Below are 23,192 nucleotides of genomic sequence, written 5' to 3'. Positions count from 1 at the left end.
CACAACTTTTTGGGTGTCATTCCTAAAACATTTCATCCAGGTCATGATGATTCAATAGGGGTGCGTACAATAAATAGCAATGGGTTTTTCTGCTGTTTTCAGGGCAGAGACTGTTGCTAGTTGGTTGAGTTCACCATTTCTAAATGTCCTAATGTTTATGCTGCCTTCTGGATGTTGTCAATCACTCAAAATTCCTGTTTGCCTGCTGTCACTTTGCCTGCCATTTTCTGGAAAATTACTGAAAAAAGGTAATAATCTGAAAAAAGGTCTTTTGGAACTATTTTTTCCTTTTTTCCACTGTTATCCTACACTTACCTAGCAAATTTGGTGGCTCTAACATGTGTAGGGGCTTTGCTATTAATGTTTAAAGTCGGCCCCTTGACTTCTTGGCAAAATCGATTCTACAAAATTTTGCAAACCCACCGGCAGTACAAGGAAATTTTCGCGAGACTGTCAGAGGTCTTCTCGCTCATCCCTACTCCCTCAGCCCTGTTACTGTGGATAAAGTTTCCGCTCTTCTCTCATCATTTCCATCTACTACCTGTGCACTTGACCAAATTTCCTCTGTTCTACTCAGTGCTCATTCCTCCACCCTGGCCCTCGCACTAACTGAACTATTCAACTTCTCCTTTTCTACTGGTATCTACCCCTCAGCTTACCAACATTCTCCCTGAAGAAACCCTCATTAGTCCCCCCTTTTTTCTAGCTACCATCCTATCTCCCTTCTCTCATGTTTCCAAAAGACCAACTACCTGACCACCAACTATCTCCTTGACTTACTTCAGTCTGGCTTCAGAGCTCTTCATTCCACTGAGAGAGCTCTTACTAAATTGGCAAATGACCTAGTCAGAGCAAAGACACAAAACAGATTTTTCTCCCTCCTTCTAGATATTTCTTCTGCTTTTGACACTGTTGATTACCTCCTTCTAATCCAAAGCATACACTTCATTGGTATCAATGACAGTGGTCTCTCTTGGTTGGTTTCCTACCTGTATAATCCACTCCTTTAAGCTTCTCTCAATGGTAATTTTTCCTCTCCTACTCCTTCCTGTTCACCAAGGGTCAGTCCTTGGACCGGTTCTCTTTTCTCTGTACACCTCCACACTTGGTATTCTCATATCCTCCTTTGGTTTACAGTATCATCTGTGTACAGATGACATTCAAGTCTTTCTCTCCACCCCATCTTTCCCAAACCAGGTAGGGATCCCTCTAATCCAGCCAGCTACCGACCCATTGCTCTGTTGAATTATGATCTTAAATCTTTTACTAAAATTCTGGATACCTGTTTGTGCTACCCTTCCTTATTTCACGGAGGGGACAATACACTGAGGACTATTGATGTGGTAGATGCCTTTGTTCAGTTTGGATGCTGAAAAGGCGTTAACATCCTAAGCTGGACCGTTATGTTTCAGACTTTTCACAGGATGGGTATTTTTGATGCTGTTTTACGTGCGATTCAAGCGTTGTGCTCCCACCATATGGCAGAGATGAAATTCCCTCATGCTAACCCATCTACAATCACCATCCATAAAGGAACATGAAAGGTTTGCCCACGCTTTCCTCTATGTTTTGCCCTATGTAAAGAGCCAGTGACACCAACCATCAAAAGCTACCCAAATATATTTGGCATATGTATTCACTGTAAATCATTTACCATTGCTCTTTATGTCCTCCCTACATGTGGTACTGGACAAGTATGGTCTCGCTTTGGGGGAGAAGCGGACTAATAAAACGTTTCACTTTTAGAAGTTTTACTTTTGAAATTTCCTTACAGGTGGCGGGAGGATTCCAATAAATACTTACGAATATATATTACCCCTTATGAGCACATTCTTTATGCACACAATTCCTTGAAGCTATTCAAGGAGATTCGTACTTTATTACATAAAAGACGATCCTTAGACATCTTGTTCTTTGGTCATACAGCTTTGGTCAAAGTGTCTATTTCTCCCAAAGTGGCGTACCTTTTTGACATACTACCAGTACAGGTATCTATGGTGGTTCTTAAACACTTACAAGTATCTAAGATGGTTCTTAAACACTTACAAACTGATGAACTTGACTTACAAACACCACTGTATATCTAAATTGGTATTATGTGTCCTCTTTGGAAAAGGGGGTCTGAGTATTCCAAACTGTTTATATTTTTTAACCTCCCACTTAAGACACCTCCCCCTCCGTCTACACTGAGAGCCCATATTAAATAGACAGGGCTCAAGCAGTCCTGGCTTCATCTAGAACACCCGAATTATTTATTATGGGGCTCCAGCTTTAATGTTCTGGATTCTCAATTGCTGGCCGGGCATCACTGGAGGACGTCCCATGCTTGTGAGAACCAGGTTAAGTCCTCAATTCCACCCCAAGTGTGGCTCAGGGTGGAAAGAACCTGTTCACCAATGCTAGAAATCTGGCAAAACAAATAGGGGATTTGGAAGCCTTAATGAATGAAGAACATTATTACTTTGTTGGAGTTGGTATTGCTGAATCTTGGCTTTGTTCATCACATGACTGGGCTGTCAACATTTCTGTTTATACTTTCCTTCATAAGGACAGAGTCAAAGGAAAAGGTGGTGGTGTCAGTTTTTATGTGGGAAGTGATCTAAAAATGAATGTGAAAGAAGAATTTGTTGATGAAGCAAGCGATGAGGTTGAGACATTATGGGTAGAATTGAATATGGGGATGCATAACACACAGGTAATTATTAGAGTCTGCTATAGGCCCCTAGGAAGAAATAGTGAATCAACTACTAGAACAGATAGAAATAGCTTCAAAATCCGGTAATGTTTTATTAGTGGCAGATTTTAACTACCCTGACATTGACTGGAGTAATGGGACTACAAAACAGTGAAAAGGTGGACATTTATGAATTTATTACAAGATAATTTTATGGTACAGTTTATAGAAGCACCAACTAGAAAAGATACTCTGCTGGACATAGTTGTTACGTTCTAACAATGCAGAGCTTTTAACAAATGTGCATATAAAAGAGAATCTGGGTAGCAGTGACCATAATATGATTTCATTTAACCCCCCTAGCTGTAATCCCGAGTGTGAATCAGGATGGACTTTACCTGATAAAAGCGGTAATCCTGAATCATACTTATGGTCACTTTAAACTTTTAAAAAACCCACTTTGCTCCGTCGGCATCCCCCGGCATCCTGCTGGTCCCGCAGGTCCTGGGAACACGTCCTCCTCCTCTGATCTCCAGCCCCCCAAAAAATTAACTCCCTTTTTGCATGGAAATACCGAGAGAATTAGAACGCTAGGAGGGCTAATGTAAGCTGTAAACAGGAAGCAAAAACACGAAAAACATTCAATTTTAAGAGAGCAAATTTTCCATTTTTAAGGGCGGCTCTCTGTGACTTGGATTGGGAAAGAATATTGTCCTCAAAGAACACAGAACAGAAATGGGAATGTTTCAAGTGTGTTCTACACAAACACACTGAAAAATATATTCCAATGGGTAATAAGTTTAAGAGGCTAAAAGTAAACCAAATGTGGCTGACCGCTAATGGTAAAAAAGCCATAAAGAATAACAAAAGGGCATTCCAAATATAAAAATGAAGGATCACCATCACCATTTGAAAACGTTAAAGAAGATTACAAAGATGTAAAAAGAAGAAAATGTGCAAAACTTAAAAATGAAAGACAGATTGCAAAGAAAAGTAAGGCAAAGCCCATTTATTTCCTAATATATCCTAATATATCAGGTTCCGAGCATGTAGGTCCCTTAAAGGATGGCTCTGAATTGGTAACTGGGGATAAACAAAAGGCAGATTTACTAAACACTTTTTGTTTAGCTCAGTGTACACAAAGGAAAATGGCAGAGCTGAAATCTAAACTGCTAATAGCAATGCCACTGCCTTAAATGAGTCACAAAGGCTCAAAATTGATATGATTGAAAACAGTTGAGCAACATTAAAGGTTGACAAAGCACCAGGACCTGATGGATACCATCCATGTGTCCTTAAAGAGCTGAGCTCGTTTATTTCAAAGCCATTGTTTTTAGTTTTTAGAGACTCTTCAATCACTAGCTTGGTACCAATGAATTGGCATAAGGTCAATGTGGTTCCTATCTTCAAAAAGGGAACAAAGTCATTACCAAGTAAATACAGACAGGTAAGTTTAACGTCCATAGTTGAAAAGGTCCTGTAGAGTTTGGTAAAGAACCTCATCGAGGAGTTTCTACTACAAAATAATATAAGTGATAGACAGCATGGATTCAAGAAAGACCGTAGTTGTCAAACAAATTTACTCTCTTTTACAAGGAAGTAAGTAAACAGGTAGACAGTGGAATAGCAGTTGATATAGTGTACTTTGACTTTACAAAAGCATTTGACACTGTACCCCACAGATGGTCTATATGCAACATAGGGTCAATAGGCTTGGAAAAGCCAATCTGTAAATGGATAGAGAACTTGTTTAAGGACTGCGTTCAGAGAGTTAAATAATGATTAATACTCTGGATGGTCTAAGGTTATTAGTGGTGTACCCCAGGGTTCGGTGTTGGGACCTTTACCGTTTAACATCTTTATAAATGATATAGAGTTTGGGATTAAAAGTACCATTTCTGTGTTTGCAGATGACCCCAAACTATGTAATGGAATTAAGTCCATACAGGATGTCTATAATCTACAAGCAGACCTAGATGTACTGTTTGATTGGGCAGCCAATTGGCAAATTATATTTATTATAGATAAATGTAAAGTTATGCACTTGAGGGCTAAGGTTATTAGTGGTGTACCCCAGAGTACAGTGTTGAGACCTTTACTGTTTACCATCTTTATAAATGATATAGAGTTTGGGATTAATAGTACCATTTCTGTGTTTGCAGATAACACCAAACTATGTTATGGAATTTAATCCATACAGGACATCTATAATCTACAAGCAGGCCTGGATGTACTTTTTAAGTGGACAGCCAAGTGGCAAATGACAATTTATATAGAGAAATGTAAATTTATGCACTCAGGGGCTAACATGCATGTTTTATACAGTCTAGGGCAGGGATCGGCAACCTTTACAATCAAAAGACTCATTTTGCCCCCTTCTTCCACTAAAGAAAAATAGTCTGGAAACGCAAAACATAACAAAGCCTATAAACTTTTTAAAGTTTTAATCTTTTTTTCATTTTACCTGTTACAACAACAGAATACAAACAGAACAAACAGAACAGAAGTGCAGTATGCATGTGTAGGACTACTTTGAAATAAATTAATCAATGAGGACACACATGGGACACAGGACTCCTATCAGCAGCAGGGACTCCCTTGAGTCCCGCAGGTAGCTCCGCCCACCACAGATGAAGCACCGGTGTTCTAAGGAAAAAATCTACCCGTCATATAAATCTACCAGGGGAGAATTTGGGGTTCAGGTGCATGAAGCCTCCAGCAATGTGTAACAGGATAGATTTTTTAGATGGGCAGAGTTTTTTATGTTCTGATGATGGCCTAATGATGAAATTTTAGGGGGTGTTAGCTACAGGTGTCCCCCACTTGCACCTCTAAGTTTGTTCACCTGTACCCCCTCCTTCCTGAGAAATTGAGGTTGAGGTGCTAGAAGCATTCAGCAATGTGTAACGGTGAATTTTTTTGATGGGTGGAGTTCTTTATGTTCTGACAATGCCTTAGTGATTAAATTTTAGAGGGTGTTAGTCACAGGCGTCCCCCACTTGCACCTACATTTTTGGTTGTGTACATCTCCCCAGTTTCATTGAAACTGGGGTTCAAAGTAGAGAAGGGGATAGGATAGTGTAGTATTAGCTCAAAGACTGGAGCTTGGGTATTTCAAAGCCATTAATTCTAAATTTTAAACTCTCTTTTGTCACTGGCATGGTACCGATGGATTGGCGTAAGGCCAATGTGGTTCCTATTTAACGTCCATAGATGGAAAGGTCCTAAAGAGTTTGATAAAGAACCACATAGAGGAGATTTTGCTAGAAAATAATATTATAAGGGATAGTCAGCATGGCTTCAAAAAAGACTGAAGTCGTCAAACAAATTTACTCTCTTTTACAAGGCAGTAAGTAAACAGGTAGACAGTGGAATATCAGTTGATATAGTGTACTTGGACTTTGCAAAAGCATTTGACACCGTACCCCACAGATGGGTATTATGCAAGTTAGGGTCAATAGGTTTAGAAAAGTCAATCTGTAAATGGATAGAGAACTGGCTTAAAGACTGCATCCAGAGAGTTGTAATTAATGATTCATACTCTGAATGGTCAAAGTTTTTTAGTGGTGTACCCCATTTAAAATTTTTATAAATGATATAGAGTTTGGGATTAAAAGTACCATTTCTGTGTTTGCAGATGACACCAAACTATGTAATAGAATTAAGTCCATACAGGAGGTCTATAATCTACAAGCAGACCCGAATGTACTGTTTGATTGGGCAGCCAAGTGGCAAATGACATTTAATATAGATAAATGTAAAGTTATGCACTTGAGGGGTAACAACATGCATGCTTCATATTATCTAGGGGGAATACATTTGGGGAGTCAGAAATGGAAAAGGATCTGGTAGATCATAGACTTAATATCAGCATGCAATGCCAAGCTGCAATATCTAAAGCTAGTAAAGTACTTGTATTAAAAGATGAATAGACTGCAGAGATGGAGACATAATCCTGCCCCTATACAAAGCATTGATCAGATCACATCTGGAATATGCAGTCCAGTTTTGGGCACCAGTTCACATAAAGAACATTGTAGAGTAGGGGAGAGTGCAGAGAAGGGCAACTTAACTAATAAAAGAATGGAGGAGCTCAGCTATGAGAAGAGAATAGCTGAACTGAATCTATTCTCCTTTGAGAAGGGGGGGGGGGGGGGTATAAATATATAAATGGTCCGTATAGAAAACTCTCTTCCCAATTATTCACTTTGAAACCATTACAAAGAACAAAAGGGCACTATTTCACCATTTGTGCCTAGAGGAAAAGAAGTTTAAGCTCCAGATAAGGAAGGGATTCTTCACTGTAAGGTCTGTAAAAATATGGAATGGGCTCCCTCAAGAAGTAGTTTCAGAAACTACTATAGATTGCTTTCAGAAAAAGCTGGATGCTTTTCTAGAAGCACAGAATATACTGGGTATTAAGGATTTAAAGTAAAGATAACAGAGACTGTTGATCTAGGGAACATCGGATTGCCTCATGGAATCAGGAAGGATTTTTTTTCCCTGGTGAAGCAAATTGTACCAGGGTAATTTTTTGCCTTTCTCTGGAGCAACTATGTCTTATAAGGTTTTATATCTGGGATACGTTTATTTCCCTAGTGGTTGAACTTGATGGACTTATGTCTTTTTTCAACCTAACCTAATATGTAACTATATCATTACAGAAGTGGGTCTCTTGAATAAATGCTACCTGGGTCCTTTGCCTATGGAGATCAGTTAACAGCATTACCTGTTTTTCAGGGGTGTTAGGACCATTGACATTGTAGGAAATTATCTTAAGCTGTCCGATGTCTAAACAAGTATGACCTTGGGTTGGATAGGAGAAATATGAGGGTTTCTAACAGATTGGGCTGGGGAGTGAGTGGAGAATATCGTACAGTTCTTGAGAAATGTGAGATTTGAAAATAATTTAAAAAAATAATTAGTACGAGAACTGAAAATTCCAAATAAAAATAGTATATATGAAGCTCGAGGGGTGGGGGGGAAATTTATGTTGGGGTAGAGGTGTGCGCAGATCGGCCGCACAGTGTCCCTTAGGGAGGCTCGAATGGTCAGGGTGGAACTCCTACCATATGGGCCAGGCATAAATAAGTCTAAGCAGATATTACACTAGTGTAATCAAAGATGATATGTGTGTGGGGGAGGAGTAAGTTAGTTAAACATGTATTACCAGCTAGGGAAGAATAACTTAAAATGCAAATATCAATTAAACATTAGAAAAGCAATAAGGCATGCTGAGGCAATTTGGTGCTAGATTAATGTCCCAATTACAACAAAATATGGTCCAGCATATCTGTATCTCAAAACAATACTAACGGGTGAACTATCTAACCAGCTCGATGCAGAGATGCTGAATTGCATCCACGCAACATGCTACAACATATCAAGACTAGCAGGCAAATAATGAAGAGGATATGCCTGAGGACATTAATGTCATAACAATACTGCATGCTCAAACATATTGGTGTCTCAAACCAATATTAACATATGAAACTGTCTGAGCATGTCAATGCAATAGCAGAGGGGTGCATCTTACAAATCAGCAAAATATGCGCAAGCATATCAATACCCCAAAACATTGCTAACAGGTAAAACTGCCTCAGCATATCAAAATAGAGTTGCTGAACTGCAACCAAGTATAGTACTACAGTAAATCCTGACTAGCAAGAAGATCTTAAAGAACATATGTCCTAGCACATCAGTAGCACAATACAGCACGTGTAAACAAGTTAGTGCCTCAAATCAATCATAACAGGTGGGATTATTTGAGTAGGTTAGTGCAACATGAGAGGGGTGTATCTAAGCATAGTGATGCTTTATCTCAAGAACAGTAATTAAGGGGAATTAAAAAATCAAACAGATCAAAAAAATAAAACAAGTTCAGGTGGTGGTTTGCATATCTACCATTCCACGCAAGGTGGGAGGTTTTGCGTCAAAGTGGATGTGGATCACCTACAGATCAGGTTAGATCTTGACTGGTGTGCTGGGGGGAACCCCGCTCTTGCCTCTTTTTGGCTGGTTGCCAGTCAGATGGAGCCAGAGGATTCAGGACCGAAGTGTGCAGTTTCCAATCTGGGAGCTGGATCTGAGGAAGTTCAAAAGTTCCAAAGAGCAAGGTCCCCCAGACGGAAGGTTGGCGATTTATTTCCTCTGTGTGCGATTAGTTGAAAAGGAAAGCCCTCAGTAAGCCAGTAGTGGTCGCAGTGCTCTACAGAGAGCCAAGGTTTGATGGGAGAGATTCGTTCAGAGTGTAATAGGTTTGCCATTTAAAGTTAACTATACCTGGGATCTTGCCTCTGCCATAATAGCTTCTTTAATTTGGAAAGAATGTATTCGACATGTGACATCTGACTAGATCCTTTGTCTCACTTGCTGGGTCTGCCAACCAGTGATCTCCAAATGTCTCAGAAAAATGTATTGTATTGCGCCATAACTTAAATGCTACTAGAAAATTCTCATGATATATGGGCACACTGGGATCACTATATCTGAGGCCCTAATGGCCTCCCACTGAGACAAATGCCCTAAATTAGCTAAACGAATAGCTTGTTTGTACATTTACACCTTCCCCTCTCTCTCTTCTTCACTTTGCTCTCTACTTTTACTCTTTCTTACCTCTAATTACCCACTAGTCTATTACCAATGGTCATATTTCCATCCATATTTCAGTTTGTTGTGAGAATAATGTTCATTAATATGTGAAATAATATGATGAGACTACTACTTAATATGAGTATCTGATCATTTATCCTTGTTTTTTGTTCTGTTAGTGGGTCTTTCATTTTGTTGCCGTTTTTGTTGTGTTATTATTATTCTTTTTTTTTTTTTTATTAACCACCTGAGCGTTACACTGAGGTCTAGATTTCTGTACCAAAAGTGTTCCACTGTTTTTCATGAAATTTTTTTCATGAGATTTTTTTTTTTTTTTTTTTTAAATTGTAGACCTGTAACTTACAGAAATATGTCCGAACAAGGGTCTAGTAGATATTATGAATATAAAAAAGTTAGAAACACACAATCATGTAAAAAAAAAAAATTACTTTCAATAAAATAAAGGAAAAACACAAAAATCAGCTTAAACATGACTACATAAACAAATCAAAAATACTGAAAAAGCAATAACTCTGTATATTGTAAAGTACTATATTATTCTAAAACACCTCCTAGTGTGGCAATTTTTAAAACTTTGATTGTGTATTTATTGGAGTTTGTTTTGAATTATTTTGTATTTGATTGGATACGGGAGTTTGTATCCAATCCAGTGCAAAATATGAATTTGAATTTCCAAGTTATTTACTTTTATTTTTTTTTATTTTTTTGTATTGGATTGGATACGGGAGTTTGTATTCAATCCAATACAAAATGAGCGTTTGAATTTACCAGTTATGTACTTTGTATTAATTTTATATTATTTTGTATTGGATTGGATACACGAGTTTGTATCCAATCCAATACAAAATATGAATTTGAATTTCCAAGTTATTTACTTTTATTTTTTTGTATTGGATTGGATACGGGAGTTTGTATTCAATCCAATACAAAATGAGAGTTTGAATTTACTAATTACACACTTTGTATTTATTTGAATTATTTTGTATTGGATTGGATACAGGAGTTTGTATTCAATCCAATACAAAATGAATGAATGAGTTTGAATTTCCCGCACACGCGCCGACGTCATCGAGCACGCAGGGAGAAGCAGAGCGGCTTTTTTTTTTCTCCGCCGGACGGCTTCTCATTTCAGAAGGCACCCGGCGCTGGACAGAGAACGATGCGGGACGATCAGCGGGACCAGGTAAGAAGCCGGCCGGCATCTTGTGTTTCCGCCAGCGGAACACAAGATGCTGGCCGGCTTCTTACCGGTCCCGCTGGTATAGGAGAAGGCACCCGACGCTGGAGAGGGAGATCGACGGACGACGATCGACGGAGGACGACGCTGGAACACGAACACGACGCTGGATGAGCACAGCGGGACCAGGTAAGTGGGGATTTTAATTTACGGAAAATCTCGGGGTTAACCAAAACAGCAACTTTTTTTAGCCCGTACGAAGGTCGGGCTTAACGGTCGGGAGGTTAAAAGTTATCAAAGGAATTGGGAAAAGTAGAATTGCCACTGAAAGAAATATAAAAGGAGCAGATTAAGGGATCAAGAAGGCAGCACTCCCCCAAGATTCCATAGACCAACTTCTCATAAGGTGTTCCACATCTAACTCCTGCTTGCTATACAATATCATACAGGGAAACAAGTGTGTAACAAAAGCAGAGAGCAACTGCAATTATTTTGTCATTGCTCTTTTCATAAATCTACAACTAAGATTAAACATCGTATTTGTCTAATAGCGGTCTTTCTCACTCATATTACACACACACTTCTCTACACACAGATAAATTGTTTGCCACCAGTTTGTTAACAACTGACTATCCTCTTCCTACTTTGTCAGCTGTTCTATTACTTAAGCAGTTCCAACACACTGGCACTATGTCACTATGGTTGCTCTCTGTTCCTATTTAAATAGTAAGGAACTGGGTTATCTATCTTTTGCATTTTATTAACTTGATGCAGTTGATGTCCAGGGTCAAACTCTGGACAAGTAATTATGTGTGTGCAACAAAAAATGTTGACTACAAATATGCAGAAATTCCAATCCAAATTTCATCATTACTTTCCTGCACATGGCTGGGCATCTGAAATGATAATAAGTACAAGTGGCTGCCCTTTACCTCATATGACACTCTACAATAAATTAAAGCAATCTTTGTAATAATTACAGCTAGGTGCATGACATATACAAATGGAAGAAGGAATTAAGACCATATTCTCTGACCTGTACTTTGTGCTGCCTTGACCAGCCCCTTCCTCAGGATATCCTTGAGCCATGTTTTCATTTTAAAGTCACCGTCACCACCAACAACTGACACCACTAAGTTAGGCGGAGGAATCTTCCAGTGATGGGTAATTAGGTTATACACAATAGATGAATCAGTCTCATTTGACAAGCGAATGAACTGAAGTAAAAAAAAAAAAAAAAAAAAGTTGTTAAAACATTTGTGCCTACAAAATAACAATGGAATTGAATATTACCTTTTCTTTTATCAAACAGTGTATCAAACAGTGTAGCATGCCCCAAGCCTTAGGTATACAAGGACTATCTAAATGCCTACAGGAAGCATACCCCACAGCTCCTAGAAAAAAATCTATCATTATTTCTTTACTTACCTACATCCTCAAAAACATTTTCACATTTGACGGCAACACATACCTACAAATACAAGGCGTTGCCAGGAATCTGTCCTAGGAGAAAAACCTATTTACCAACCCCACCACACAACAATACAAACAACACATCTTTTTATGGAAACGTTACATAGATGACATCTTAGTTTTTTGGACAGGCCCACCTTCACTTCTGGAACAATTTTTCAAATAAATACAAAACATACAAAATAATTTTACAATGGAACTAAGCACAACACAGATACCATTTTTAGATTTATTCTTCAGAATTGATGACAACTAAACTCTCAACTACACTATTCAACAGCAGGCAACACCATATACACGCGCATAGGGCACAGCCTCAATTTCTCATCAAGAGCATTCCTTTTAGCCAATACCTCTGACTCAAAAGAAACTGTACTACAGAATCAGACTGTACATACGAGGCTACGAAATTACAAAAAAGACTCTTACTTAGAGGTCACTCTAATAAACTTTTCAAAAAAATCTTACCAAAGAGCACTCCAACACCATAGGAAAGACTTATTGTTCAAATTCAACACTATACTACAACGCTCCAAACAAACCCCACCACTGACTGGTATAGTTACAAGATAAAATAAACACCATGATCTGATATATAAAATTCTGACCCAACACTGGCATATTCTAAAATCAGACCCCAAAATAAGTAAATTCATTGGTGACAAACCAATGATAACTTACCAAAAATCACGGTCCTTGAGAGATCATTTAGTATCGAGTCACTTTTGGGGCAACCCATAGTCAGCACACACTCCTGGAGTTCATGGAACTTTCAGATACGGACGATGCAAACAATGTGCATGGATTAAGGAAGATCTCACCATCACACTCCCAAATGGAACCAACTATAGACTGCATCATTACACAGACTGTACTACTGAAGGGGGTTATTTACCTCCTCACTTGCATATGCGGAGGCTTTTATGTCAGCAAGATGAAGAGACCTCTCAAAAAATGCATATTTGAACACATATATTCCATATCAGTTGATAAAATCATTTTTTCAAACCTTTTTGTTATCACGTGGGGACCAGACATGCTGACACACATGTTCCAAGTTTCTTTGGTCTGGAACATCTCCCCACCAAACCCAGAGGTGGGAATATAGATGAAAAACTATTTCAAATGGAAACCAAATGGGTAATAAATCTCAAAGCTACACAAGCTCCAGGTCTAAATGACACACAGAGCTTTTAAACCATTTCTCTGACAAACTGTGCAGGTACAAGTAAGCATGCACCCCCTTTCCTAATTTAAATAAAATTTGTACTTACACGAAAACCCTTTTATCTTTAAGATATATGTAAATGTATCTACATAAACACAAGCATCCCTACCCACAGAGGTATACGCATATGTCTATATACATACTAAAGGCTTTTATGCTTTTATACATCAATCAGTGGAACAAAGCTAAGCCACAAACAAAGTGCCACTTATTAGCTCAAAATATCTTAATCAATAATGTGGTTTATACTATGCCTAGTATCCTTATCTCTATATATAAGTATATTCAAGATGTTCAGATATCCTTATCCAGATGGTAATGACTCATCTACAAACAATATAACACTATTCGTTTTTAGGCTCATGTCACAACCCTATATCAACTAATGTGCTTGATATTTATGTTACCGTATTGAAAGTAAACAATCTTTTAGATGTTGAAATTATGTTCATACTCCTATACTCAATGACTTTAAATGTGATTAAACAAGTCTAAGGTATACTTTACTTAAACATTCTAAAAATAATTTAATTTTATCATTGGAGTGAATATGTATAAGCCTATCTTTTGTAACCAATACACAGTTCCAATATGTATTGTCAATATACTTGAAACAATTGATTTCGGTATTGTCAAACGTATCAGCATTTGTTACTACCCAAAATGTTATGCTATCAATATATAAGTATGTATTCCCACCTTATATTAGCATATTTTGATTAGAATATCACAATATGTATTATGAAGATGCATCATAGAATTCTATTGTTAGTACCAAACTTGATACTCTGTAGGATTGTTATATACTTTAACTCATTCAATGGTCCTAAATGTTATGTATTTAATTTATACATTGTTGTTTATTATCATAATCATACCTTAATACACTGCAATCATCATCACACTCAAGATGCAACAGATACACACATTATCTACATGCATTCCCCATAAGAGATGTCACTCTCAAGCAGACGAGGCTTGCAGGGGAGAAAGCACTGTCTCCCTGACTGGTGCCTCAGCTACCATCAGCAGCGTCTACATCCCCCCTTCCCTCCTTATTCTCCCCTGCAAGATATGCAGCATCTTCGATGTAAGTGACATCCTCTATTCAATGATAAAATTTAAAATATGTAAAAAGCATATGTGATACTGTACTACTACTAATTGTATCTCTCGAGGTAGTAATAGCCCATCTACATGATCCTTGTTACTATCTCTGGATGAAATTAAGAGATTTATTTATTAACATACAACATATATCTCTTATACATTACCTACACACATACCTTAATTTACAAACATCATACACACACACTACTAATAATCATGTTACTACCTATATGTACAGTTTATAGACTTACCATATGCACCAATACATCTTTTTAAACCATCTTTCAAACTGGAGCTTAAGTAAATCACTTATGATTTGTATAACTAAAATATACTTGAGATTCCTAATATTTACTACTATATATATATCTATCTATCTATCTATCTATCTATCTCTTATAGTTCCCCCCCAGAAGGTTTAAGCCAGTTGCTCCGCCCGGCTGCCGTAACTCCCCCGCCCACCCCCCATCCGCACCTCTAATGCTCTGCACAGCGGAGCAGGAACTCTGATAGAAATCACTGTGTACAAACTTTCATATCTCTAAACCAGGGGTGTCAAATACACAGTGGGCCAAACTTAAAGCAGCACCGCTACTACAATTCCCTGCGTCTATAAAACAGTCCAATGTTTGGCTTAATGTAATGTGGCTGGAACTCCCTCTTCACTGAAATAGCACCGATACTACAATTCCCTGCATCTTTAAAACAGTCCAATGCGGGGCCACACATAGGCAGAGAGGCCGCTGGTTTATAGACACAAGTGATGCCGTTGCTACAGTCCCCGGCATTACCTGCGTCTATAAAACAGTCCAATGCAGGGCCAAATGAAAATAAGATTATTACTAAATGGAAACTTTGGGGTTTCTGTTTCAAAAGAAAGTGCAAATTAGGGACTCCCAGGGCCACTTACATAGCAAGCAGCATTGGGGTAGGGCCCCTAAATGTATACCTACTTGTCACAAATCTATACCTGTCAAACTACGCTACCCTGTCTGCTTCTCTTCTTTGAACCTCAATTTCTCTAGAGCTGCAGTGTGTATGAAAGCAAAAATATAGGTGCAAGTGGGGGACACCTTTGGCCAACTCCCCTTATTATTTAATTTCTATAGCATCATTAAAACATAAACCCTGCCAATCAAAATGCGCTACCCTTGTTACACATTAGTGCCCACTTCTAACACTTTCCAATTTCCCTGGCATGGAGGTGTAAAAAAACAAAAATGCGTGGGGGACATCTGTGGCTACTATTCCCCACAATTTCATCACTATGGCATCATTAGAACATAAACCCTGCCAAATAAACTAAATGGGGTTCAGGTACTGGAAGGGTACAGTCATGTGTAACAGGGAGGTGTGTTTTGACATAATTTTTTTCTCTTGAGGTATTACTCTGCAGGGTCGTATTATCATATGCCCCCAAAACTAGTATTTTGTGCTCTGTAGTTGGTACCTGGATGCCTGGCTGTTACTGCCTTGAAAAAAAAAAAAAAAAGACAAATGCCAGAAAAGCTATGCATTCTAGAATGTTCTCCTTCTTTCTACCTCTGGTAGGCTCCAGATCCCTTATATGACCATGCTACTGTGCTGAATTTGCTGAAGGAAAGCTTAAGTGCAAAAGCTTTTGTCTTGCTGTATTTTGGATCTGTGTATTTTGCTTCTCTCATGTTGCGTCTTAAAAATTACCTTGCCAACTTAAAAGTTACCAGTAAAATAGCTGCTTTAACCTAAAGACACATTGGTATGGTAAGTTAGTAATAGGGAAACGTGTTTTGTTTGTGTTTGAGGGGAGGAAGGGCAAATAAAGCTTTCACAATTCAGATACTCTAAGTGTGAATGTTCTGATTGATATTAGTGATGTCTTGATTATAAAAGTGTAAAACATTTGATGAGCATACATGTTACTGGAGGCAAAAAAGCAAATGTTGTCCTTGATGCACAAACACAAAATATTCCCCAAGAGGAATATTTTTTTTTCTATTTTTTTTTTGTACCAGGCTCTTGAAGTATCCAGAAAATAGGTCTAGATAAGCAGGTACTCCAGATGATAGTGGCAGTGCAAGTTATGTTACTGATATTACCACAGCACACTGTACATATATCATTGTATGGTATGTATTTTAATTCAGTACCAAAAAGTTCATTATATTAAAGCAGATTTTTTTGTACCTCTTGGGTGTTGAATTTGAATACATAACTTACTAAGCAGCATTAACTAGCAAAAATTTGATCAGTAAGTACCTTACTGAAGTACTGAGCTGAATTAATAGGAATTCTTACCTTGCTGTGCTTCTTACCAGCACCGACAAACTCAATATCACCATAGGCATCTGTGGGCTCTTCTGTTGTATGCTCTGCAGAGTCCCAGGTGCTCATGATGGCTGCTCCAAAGTTATCCTCCATGGCTACTGACACATGATTCTGCTTGGCCAGACCACATTGACACATCTCTTCCTTTCTGTGTCATAACATAAATGTATTAATAAATGAAATATGAACAGAAGCAACGTTTATTCTGTCAAAGTTATCATTACTACCAAAATGAGTGACAAGGAGTGAAATAATGTTACAAAGTATAAAGTCTTCTCTTTCCAGCTAGGCCAGTATCAAATTTCATACACTGGTATACAGAATACTGGTACAGTTATAACATACACACAACATTCTTCCCCTATGGAAAGACGGGGTTATATATTTAGAGATATAAGGAGAAACCCTAAGTCTTCTTTTTACTTCCCTCCAAGCTATTATAGTATTGCAAAATAGTATACTGCTATGTAAATGTGCTGAAAGTTGGGTCATTGCAATGTAAAACCTGAGCTGGGTGCCAAGGGGCACTAATTGCAGCATCCAGTCAAACAGTAAAACAAAATGATGTTTATACCCAATCAATAACGTACCTAAACAAAACAAGCTAAATTATAAACCTGCACTTTTGGGATTTGAATGCCTCCCTCATACACTGGCAGATATAACTTGTGTAATTCTATAGAAGGCTGCCTGCCCTGTCAAAAAAAAAAAAAGTGCCATTGTCTTCTGTAAAGTCAGCACGCCAACATGTTAATTGCATAAGGAAAGAAAGACGACTAGAAAAGCTAATCATCCTAAATAAGTGAATTCTGCCAAAGAGCCGATTTCCATTTCCAAATTTTCATATATATTTTGTACAATAAAGGAAAATAATTTAGGTAATAAGATAATTAGGTAAGGTGAGGAAGGAGTCTTGTCTATCTTTATTCCCAAATAGGTGATAAAGCCATGGGTCACTACCAAAGGCGACAGGGATAGCCATGTTGTGCTATCGGAAACATTAAGAGGCAATAAAGACTTTTCAAACCTGAAAATGGTTTCAAACATTTCTTGTAATTTAGGAATATTGTATCTTGGAATAGAGATAATAGGAATATTGTCAGCAGGAAGGATTATACAAAGCTGCATTGGGCCAAACTGAATACCTATGAAGTAGTTAATGTATGAAGAACTAACAAATGTGCCAAAGTTTTCACTGTCAGATTGATGAACTGTGGAGATAATGGGCAACCTTGTCTAGTGCCCTTCAAAAGGGAAAAATAGCCAAATATTCGTGTGAATGGGTCTTCGCATATTCTAGAACCGCCAATACTTTTTTAATATTGATAGTGGCTGATCTACGTCTTATAAATCCCACCATCCCAAAAGAAAAAAACATTAGCCAGTCGTTCAGCCAGTATTTTTGAAAGCATTTTTGAATCCACATTAATAAGTGAAATAGGACGATAAGATTTGGGTAAAGTAAGGTCTTTACCTTTTTTCGGAAAAACATTAATATAAGTCTCCTGTAGATAGCCCACATGTTCGATGTCAGAGAACACTATATACTCTGTGCAATATAGGTAAAATACTTTTTCTAAGCATTTGAAAATAATCAGCAGCCAAGCCGTCTGTACTGGGGACTTTGCCTGAGATTGTCTATATGATAAACCTCAGAAATCTTTTTGTCTAATCCCAGCATTTAAATCTTTCCATAACAATTTGAAATTTTAGGAAGCTGAACATGTTTTAACCCTGTAATCCCGAGTGTGGCTCGTGGTAAAAAAAAAAACATGCTGAAAGTGGTAACCCTGAGCCACACTCTGGGTAGCCAAAAACATAAAAAATAAACACTTACCTGGTCCCATCAGCGTCCTCTAGTGTCCTGCCTGTCCGTGCCCATCTTCTGGATGTGTCCTCTCCCTCCGATCTGTCCCTCGACGAGTGCGACAAAGTTCCCCAGGAGTTTCTGATGACGTTGGTGCATCATATGTGTGTATGTGTATATATATATATATATATATATATATATATATATATATATATATATATATATATATTTGTTAGGTTGCAGAATATGACAAGCAGCTTTTACACACACACACAGCTATCACACTGCGCTGCCGATGACATCATTACACACTGCGGATAAACGTCACAGACAGTTTTTTTAAAAGAATATAGACAGTGAAAAGAGGGGATCACTGGCTGTCTGGTCCCCATTTGATATCACATGCATCATGCTATTAAAGCATCTCCACATTTTTACCATTATATTAAAGAGTGACTTTTTCTGTTATGTAATAGAAAAATGTGCATTTTTTGTTTTTTTTGTTTTAAGACTTTAATTGAGAGGACCTCTCCCCTTCAGTCTTCACTTCCATTTCAGCAAAGACTAAAGGGGAACTCTGCAGCCTCCTGGGATATTTGTGTCATCCCAAGAGGCTCTGCACTGCTCCTTGTGCATGCACCTTCAGAGGCTTTCTTATAATGTAAAAACAAAAATGTGTTCAATCTCATGCATGTGCAGTGCAAGGCAGCATTGGACCTACAGGTAAGCATCAGAGAAAAGGTGGAAACTGAGCCAGCATGGGCCTGCTGGACTAATTTTGTAAAAGAACCAAGTGAAAAAAAAATATTTTCACAAAAGTTCACTTTAACTAAATATAGACACAGGAGCACATCTTAAGTTAGGCTGAATTCACACTGGCAGTAAGGTTACATTTGTCCATTCCTCATGCCAGGAACCATTGCCGATTAAAAAACTTCTAGCTCTGAAAAAGTTCAGCACTTACCGCCTGTTACCAATCCTAGATGCCTAGCACTTACCGCCTGTTATCAATCATAGGTGCCTAGCACATACGGCCTGTTACCAATCCTAGGTGCCTAGCAGTTGCCAGAAGTCACTCAGAAGGGGTAAATGTTTTTTTGCTGCTAATATGAGCTAAACCTAACTTGTTACACCACGTTCATTATACTATTACACTACTACAAAGGAATACACTCTTAAACTTAAAACACTAGTAAGTTGGGTCACAATACACGGCATAGGACAGCTGTGGCAAAACACATAGAATAGAAAAATTGGATATACTAACGGGGCAGGCATTACAAAGTTGTAACAATTCATTGGTAGAAGGTAGAACACTGAAACAATAAGAGGTTACTGATTACCCATGGCATAAACAACTGGGAGCACTAAATTTGCCGTGTTTTGCCACATCCCCTTTCTTACCACCCGGCTACAGCTTCCCACCACCCAGCTGAAAAAAATTTCTTGGGAGAATATATATATATATATATATATATATATATATATAAATAATATACACACATATACATACATACACAAGTACCAGGCTACTTGACCAGGTGGGGGAGTTAAAGAGGCCTGGGTATGATCAGGTATAACTGTCTCAACTGAAATGCATCCTGGAAATTAGGCTGGGGATATAAACTCCCAGCCTGCTTATTCCTGTGGCTCTGTCTTGGCTGGTGAGCTGGAAGGAGGTCCAAGGGGAACTGGGAACTGTGAGCTGTGAGTAAAGACACAGACTTTGTTGCAGAAGATACATGGTTAGGGCCTTAGAATCCTGAACAACACTAGGTTGGGCTGGATTACTAGTTAAAAGGAACTAACAGTGAATTAGTGGCCAAAAATTAAAAATTAATTAAAAATTATAGCTACTTTGGTTTAATACATCTGTTTCAAATATGGGCATTTTGTACAATACTGTACTGTAGGAAAAAAAAAAATCTATTTATTTTAAAGCAGGCCAGAAATTTCACTGTACCAAACGGTCTTCTTTGGTAAATAGGAAACAGGTATCAAACACTGAAATATCTGTATTTATGTTACAGTAGGCCAGAAATGTATCTATCCTGTGTCTATCCTCTACACAACTGGCATATAGAGCTGGGTGTATCATCGTCAATGCCACACAGAAGTGTGTAATACAATTTTTGTGAATGGAGTACTGACAGGTGGCAGAAGCAACATCAGCAGGAGGAGGCATTGGGCCCTGAGATGGAGCATGGACCGCATTGGTAACTGGCATCTAGAGCTGGGTGTAGTGCATCGTCAATGCCATCCAGGAGTGTACAATTTTACAGAATGGAGTACTGACAGGCGGCAGCAGAAGAAGGAGGAAGCGTTGGGCCCTGAGATGGAGCGGGGACCGCATTGGCATCTAGAGCTGGGTGTAGTCTATAGTCAATGCCACCCAAAAGTGTGTTGGAAAATATTGGAAATTTGTGATTAAACGTAGAAGAGCCAGACTAAGATGTTTTGTGTGCCAGCACTGTTGCTGTGGTCTGTGGTGCTGAAAGCGATAGGAAGGTAGACGATATTGCTAGTTTGCATTATGAAGTGGATGACATGAATGCCAACAGGGGATAAACAAGAATGCCTCAGGCATTCTCGCGAAAATTTCTTTTTTTTTTCCGAACTTCTCGAAGGAACATTTCCTTGAACTTCCAATGGGTCTGCGAAATTTCGGGGGAACCGATTTCCGTTTTGAATGGGGAGACTGTCCCCATTTAACCTCTAGTGCATGGGATCGCACACTGAGCTGATCAATGAATGCAGCCATGGCTGTATTCATTGATCTGCACAGCCAGCGATTTTTTTTAATTAAAAATTCTCTCATGGGGCGAATTTACACCGGCCGTTCTCACTTACAATTTCAGTAAGCGAAAACGGACGAATTCGCAGCGAGATTGAGTTTTAAAAAAAACCCCTGGACGCTGCGATAACTAGTGGAAAAATTCAACCAAGGCAGGCTCAGCTGACAGGGTGTTGGTGATAGCCAGCCACAGACTCAGCAAAGGGGCACTGTGGGTTCACAGAGGCATCTTGGCCAGGGAGTCCTTGTGTCAGTCATTTAGTGACATCTGCAGTGGGGATATGATAGTTGTTAGTAACCCACCTTACGTTCATTTTCAAAAGGGTGAGGTGATTGACATTTTCCATTGACAGCCATGACCATTCCCCCAGCGGCACTGAAGGTTTATTCGGACAGAGCACTAGATGCTGGGCATGAAAGAAGCTTGATGGCATACTTAATTTTTTTTTGACCCAAAAATTAACGGCGTCACTACTGTCAGGACAGGCATCCTCCTCATAACTGATGTTGTCAACACCACCACCACCCAGAAAAGGGCCAACGTAATCATGCACCACACACTTCACCTGTTCCTGATGGTTATGCCACCGCACTTCACTTGTTTGAGGTGGCCACATCAGGTGTTGCCAGGCATCCAGAAAATCACCCGTCTTGGCCTGGATTTTTGGATGTGTGCGGCCTGCTGCCACTACTGCTGCTGCCGCTACAGGAGGATACAGTGGAGGCAGTGCCTGCCTGAGCTCCCCGTGTGGATTGAGGTGCGCGGAACTGCTCACACAGCTAGTCGCTTAGTATTCTGCTCAGGCAGGCCACCTTTTCTTTCTCTTGCGCTGGGTTGGGTAAAAACAATGACATTTTGTCTTTGTAGCGGTGATCCAGAAGGGTGGCCAGCCAGTAATCATCCCGGTTTTTGATGCTGTAAATGCGGGGGTCCCTCCGTAGGCATTGCAACATGTGGACACATATGAAAGAAGGGTACCCTGGGCTCATCCTCCTCCTGTCCCTCAAGTAGGTGCCAAAATATCTTCCTCATCACCCACCTCCTCCTCTTCAAGTTGCAGCAGTTCCTGTTGTTCCATCGCCCACACAATGCTCAGGGCATGACAGCACAAATGCGGATTAGACGGGTCCTGTCCAACAGCACCAACATGGTCTCCATCATCATCATAATCATCATCTTCCTCCTCCTCCTCCTCTTGAAACTGCTGATGCTGGCCAGTGTCCCTTCTTGCTCCTCCTGATACTGGCTGTGCGCTATAAAGTGTAGTTTCACCCTAATCCTCCTCCCCCATTTCTTCCCCTCCTCTCCCATCTCCACTTTCCTCCCCCTCAATACATCTACCAGCGTACTGGTGCTCCGCACACATCCCAGACCTGTGACAACTTGTGCTGCTGCCTCCAACAATTTGCTGCTGCTATGTTACAGTGGCGGACTCCCGAGGAGTATGCTCCCTGCCAGATGTGGCAGGTCGCCCAACGCCATGCCTTCAATTGCGTCTACCACTCATCTTTTACTTATTCGAGCAAAAATGCACCTGTACCAAATGGTTTCTTTGGTAAATAAGAACAGGTATCAAACACTGAAATCTCTATTTTTTTTATAGTAGAACCGAAGTGTTTCTATACCAAACAGTCTTCTTTTGTAAATAGCAAGATGTATCAAAGACTGAATTATCTGTATTTTTTTATATAGTAGGACAAACTTTTTTTTTTAACTAAAAGGTCTTCTTTGGTAAATAGCAAGAGGTATCACACACTGAAGTATCTGTATTTTTCTTAGAGTAGGACAGAAATTTTTCTGTACCAAACTGGCTTCTTTGGTAAATAGGAACAGGTAGCATCAAAAGCTGCAATATCTGTATATATATATATATATATACACAGAAGGCTCCTAACCTGTCCCTGTCACAATCCACATCTTTCCCTGCTTCTATCCTAAACCCAGCACACAAGATGAAGTGACTAACCCCTTCCCCCCTTCCCTGTATATATGCCTGTGCTCAGATC

The 23,192-nt window shown here is 39.1% G+C and overlaps 1 protein-coding gene across 2 annotated transcripts in view; it reads right to left on the bottom strand.

The window, feature by feature from the left end:
- The window catches only part of TRPM4 (transient receptor potential cation channel subfamily M member 4), a 260,833-nt gene that overhangs the window by 191,382 nt on the left and 46,259 nt on the right, over positions 1-23,192 (bottom strand). For both annotated transcript variants that reach the window (XM_072425747.1, XM_072425748.1), the window contains exons 3-4: positions 16,552-16,729; positions 11,500-11,680 (exon numbers count right to left, since the gene is read on the bottom strand). In XM_072425747.1, coding sequence (XP_072281848.1) covers positions 11,500-11,680; positions 16,552-16,729 — 359 coding nt within the window. The remainder of the gene's footprint in view (positions 1-11,499; positions 11,681-16,551; positions 16,730-23,192) is intronic.

This window comes from Pyxicephalus adspersus, chromosome 11 (genome assembly GCF_032062135.1).
Source record: "Pyxicephalus adspersus chromosome 11, UCB_Pads_2.0, whole genome shotgun sequence".
In the NCBI taxonomy this organism is placed as follows: domain Eukaryota; kingdom Metazoa; phylum Chordata; class Amphibia; order Anura; family Pyxicephalidae; genus Pyxicephalus; species Pyxicephalus adspersus.
The sequence above is the reverse complement of the archived record's forward strand: the minus strand, read 5'-3'. Positions and strand labels throughout refer to the sequence as shown.